Here is a 4,709-nt window from a genome sequence, read left to right on the forward strand (position 1 = left end):
GACTCGCCAGCGCGCGTTACACAATTTACATCCACCACAGCCTCGACGCGTGTGCGTGAGAGTGGGCGGCCGAGGTGCAGGGCTCGTCACTCACGCAGCGGGCATTAGCAAGTCCTTCAACTACATCTGTGCGCTTCAAAGAGTTTAGTGGAGAGATTGTGAACATCGTTTGGGAAGAAGAAGAAAAAGGATGCGCGTGTTGCCACTTTTTGCGCAACAAGTTTCCATCCAAGAATCATGTGCAGCTTATCGATACTTGGATTATTGGATTTGGTAGGCACATGTTTTAGGTTAGGCTATATGCACAACCAGTCTGGGGCAATGATTCATGTGTGAAGTTTGCTCAGGATACATAACAGGAAAAGGGCGCACCTTCCTCTGCAGATAACAGCGGGTGGATGGTTCCACAGTGGTTTATGGAGCTGTCACAGTGGAAGGTGCCTACAAAACAGAAGATGATGAAAGCCGCAGAACGAAGAGCATTTTGCCCAATGAAAAAGCGTTTTACCATTATTGATATACCACTATCAAGTTCCCCAAGGCCCAACTAAAATAATAAAATATTACTCATAATAATAATAGGCCCAATAATATACATAACAGGAAATTGTAACATTCAAGCCTAAAATTCTTAGCTAATACCATATTTAATTACTTTAATACCCTGAAAAGTTAGCAATTAAACAATATAAAATAGCAATTAGACGCGCTACTATAACGCTGCCTGAGTGCCCTCTATTGGTTGTAGTAAGCATAGCCTACACCAGTGGTTCTCAACCTTTTAGAGCCGCGACCCCCAACCATAGACTGTAAAAACAGTTAATTAGGATCGTGACCCCCACCCGGGTCAGACCATGGGAAAAACAGGGACATTAACCCCTTAACTCTGAACCGAGCACATTTTCTCCAGTTTGGCTTTACCCCAATCCAAAAGCTTCTGGAAAAAAGGTGAGAAAATAGCAACAAAACTGAGACGAAAACAATGATGGAAATGTGACAAAAAAGTTACGAAAAATTGACGAAAAAATACAAAATGTGATAAAAATTTTACTAAAAAATTACAAAAATGTGACACATAATGACAAAAAAATGATGAAAAATCTACAAAAATGAGTTGAACACCAAACAAAAAAATGATGGAAAAAAATGTGATGACGTGAGGAAAAAGATCCTCTCGGTTCAGGCGAGTTAAGAGGTTAACCTATATAACTAACTCTTAAAAAAAAACAAAAAAAAACAATGGCTAACACAAAAATGAATTGAAATTAGAACAAATAATGGCACCCTGGTAAAATAGCATGTATGCTACGACACCATAACAATAATATTAAAATATATATTTTATCTATACGCTCTGGCGACCCCCCAAATTTGTCTCGCGACCCCCTAGTGGGTCCCGACCCCCCGGTTGAGAACCCCTGGCCTACACAGCCCTCTGTTTTCTCTCATGAACTCACGTTTCAGGGTAATATATCCACCTGAACCGAAACACAAAGGCAGTTAATTAATCCTAAATCCTTGTAGGACACAATAATGTAGGCTAAACTCTAAAGTGTAAATAATAAATAATAAAACAGTAACATTTATGTAACTTTTTTTGTTTGTTTGGTTTTTTTTGGCCGAAATATGTTAATGTGCTACAGTGAGTCCAGCAAAAAATAAAACTTTTTTTATTTTTTATTTAAAAAGTAAAACTGTAAGTAATAATCGCTAGGTGGCGCTGGCCCTGCAGGTCACGCTTGCTCCGTCACGTGCATTCGCTCCGAGGCGCTACCGCTAATTAGCTCACACTGGCGCTAGCTAACTTGCTACATAAAGTGTCAAGTTCAGTTGTGTTTACTTTTTCTCTACCGCTCATTTTAAACGGTAAAATGGTTGTAGACGACATCCAGTTTCTCAGTATTCTCAAAGGAAAACGCATCAAACTTACCTTGAAAAACGCGTCCTACCTCGGCATCGTCCAGCGCATCAACCCCAACAAAACCATCGTACTGGCCGACGGTAAAGTTCCCATGTTGAATCCAGCAGTGCATATTGTATCGAAACATTTTGAACCTTCTTCATGCAATTAATTTCAGTTGTTGGCGCTAATAATGGAGGCAGATATCCAGGCTCCAAAATGTTCTTCGGTCATGAAATTGTCAATGGTGAGTCAATGAGGTTCATCACATGTCACACTATATGCACTGCTTTGTCTCGAACTGTAACCTTCTTTCACGTAATCCTGATAGTGGAATTTACCAATGAAGAAGACAATGCCAGTGGGTATGTGATATTTCTGACTTAAAATCACAGCACAAAGCCTTTATTTCACTTCTTGTGTCTTTTGGTTGGTGAATAGAAGTACAGAGGAGAACAAACAGGAGGATCACTTGTCCCTGATGAGGTTTCAGCCGTACAGGAGAGCAGTGGGACTCGGTGAGGATGACCATCTGTTGAGATTATACTGTGTTAACGCCATAACTTTGTTTTATTTACAGACGATGATGAGGATGATGATGATGAGGAATTTATCAACTTTGTCGTTATTGATGAGTTTCATGGAAAGTTTGGACCAGCTGTAGGTTTCTCTCAATGTTTACTTTACACTTTACATGTTTACAAGTGCATATCCACATATGATGATGCGTATTTTAGGTGATGCACATCAAAAAGCAACAGGTTATTGGCATAGGAGCAGATGGAGTGGAAATATACAAGCATGGAAGACTGTGTTGGCTGCAGGTAAGACGCAGGTACAACGACTTCTTTAAAAATAATAAATAAAGAAAGTGTATTTGTACAGATTGCTACGAAACACAAAGTGTTCCTTTTCGATATTCTGCTACTGGGAGCTCGTGCTTTTAAGAATGGTCTCACCATGATTCTGCAAAGTAAGAACATTTTAAAGGTGAGCGTAAAAAGCACACACAATTGCAACAGACTCTTTATTAAATAATTGATTTCTGCTGTTTCTGATTACAGGTCATGCATGACTGTCGAGCTATTGCCGGCTGTTTATCGACACAGTTTGGAGTAAATGTAACCAATGTCTTTGACACTCAGGTAAAAAAGGCTGCTTTATCTTTAAAACCAAGTTATTCTGGAGTTTATTTTAAAAGGTTTCTCTTTGTCCGTAAAGGTGGCAGATGTGATGTGCTTCTACTCAGAGACTGGTGGTTTGCTTCCAGACCGAGTCAGCACTCTTCAGGAGGTCATCAGTTTACATCTGAAGGTGCCCTCATCGCAGCTTTTGTCATTAAAAATGAAGAGTGAACTCGCACAGGTACCAAGTTAATGTAAAACATTGAATAGTGCCTAATATGTTCTGATGAGTTACTTGTATTCATCATATACTGTACATCGTTGCGTGTGTGTGACAGGAGAAGGCGATGTGGTACAAGCGTCCCTGCCCCTTGCCCCTGCTCAAGGTCATGGCTCTGTCAGTGATTCACCTGCACCCGCTGCGATTGGTGCTGCTCGACACACTCATGACAGACTACATGCTCCTGGTGGATTCATATCTCAAAAGTAGCCACTTCCAACCCGATAAACTAGATCATATCACTATGGTATGTGCTTCTAACTTGATCAAGTTCAGTCTTGCACATAGATTAAGAATTCTACTTACTACTTACCAGGGCCTGTGCAAGGCAGAGTCAAATAAAAGTAACTTTATTGTTTTGTTAGGAGAGTGTCTTGGAGCTGCCTAAAGAGCTCAGACAGCTGGAGCAAATCCGCTCTGACCGTCAGGATTGGGCCACTGGGCAGTTCCCCGTGACAGATCAGGGTTTGCTGGATCGGTTTAACCCCAGGATGTCGAAGAGCTCAGAGTCACAGCAGGAGCAACCTAAACCTAAGCGGGAGTGTATGAAGGCCTCCTCTACCTCTTTGTTTGTTGGCAGAGGACATTCGGATTCACTAATGGACTCAAAAAACAATGGTGCATTTCCTGGGAAGTCTCCTTCCCAGCTTGGAATAGGACGAGGCCTATTCCTTCAGACTCCGCCAGCTCAGAAACCTGGAGAGTGTGCAGCAAACACAGCATCTGATGAAGCAGCCGAGGCTCCCAAATCACTCCTTCAGTCCTTCAGGTCCTTCAGAGATTAAAACAAGTGTTCTTAGCCGTCATTCATTGTATTATTCACTTTTAGTTTGTACTTCTTTAGTGTAGCCACTAGATGGCAGTAAATATTAAAGTAGTTTGTCAAAAGCCTGACTATGTTTAGAGCAGCAGTTAAAGTTGGCATGAAGCCATTTGTTAAAGTATACATGTTATTGAAGTATACGTATTACATTTATTGACAATGGTTTCTAAAATGCTACCAATAAAATGTTGTTTTGCTTCAGTTCAAATTGAGTTTCATTTTAAGGATAATTTAATAATTTGTCAACAAATGGACGACAAAATCATTACATGTTCTATTAATTAATCTTCATCCAGTACATCACCATGATGATAAAACGGCTTTCAGTTTCACTGGCAGAACACGACTAAACACAAACAATGCCACATGTCTATTAGGCCTGGCATGATTGATGGTCCATGCAGCCCGCTTCTTTGTTGCACTCAATTATTTGTGAACAGCAGAGGCAGACACTGATGGATCTGTTATTAATTGAGCAAAAGCATAGCATGCTGACATTCTGTTGATTACTGCTGACCAAAAACAGCTCAGTCGGCTCTCCAGTTTTAGGTTGCATGTACGTGATCACTGGTGGCCTGCACC

The 4,709-nt window shown here is 40.8% G+C and overlaps 1 protein-coding gene across 1 annotated transcript; it reads left to right on the forward strand.

Moving 5' to 3' along the window:
* Nucleotides 1-1,871: 1,871 nt before the first annotated feature.
* exd1 (exonuclease 3'-5' domain containing 1) lies at nucleotides 1,872-4,089 on the forward strand (the record flags this gene model as incomplete). The annotated part of the gene is made up of 9 exons (XM_079574266.1): nucleotides 1,872-2,001; nucleotides 2,079-2,147; nucleotides 2,481-2,560; nucleotides 2,638-2,724; nucleotides 2,786-2,890; nucleotides 2,965-3,045; nucleotides 3,122-3,265; nucleotides 3,363-3,551; nucleotides 3,670-4,089. 9 exons carry the CDS (start codon nucleotides 1,872-1,874, stop codon nucleotides 4,087-4,089), a joined length of 1,305 nt encoding a protein of 434 aa, XP_079430392.1.
* Nucleotides 4,090-4,709: the final 620 nt, after the last annotated feature.

The sequence above is a fragment of the Gobius niger genome (assembly GCF_951799975.1).
Source record: "Gobius niger genome assembly, chromosome: 16".
NCBI lineage: Eukaryota > Metazoa > Chordata > Actinopteri > Gobiiformes > Gobiidae > Gobius > Gobius niger.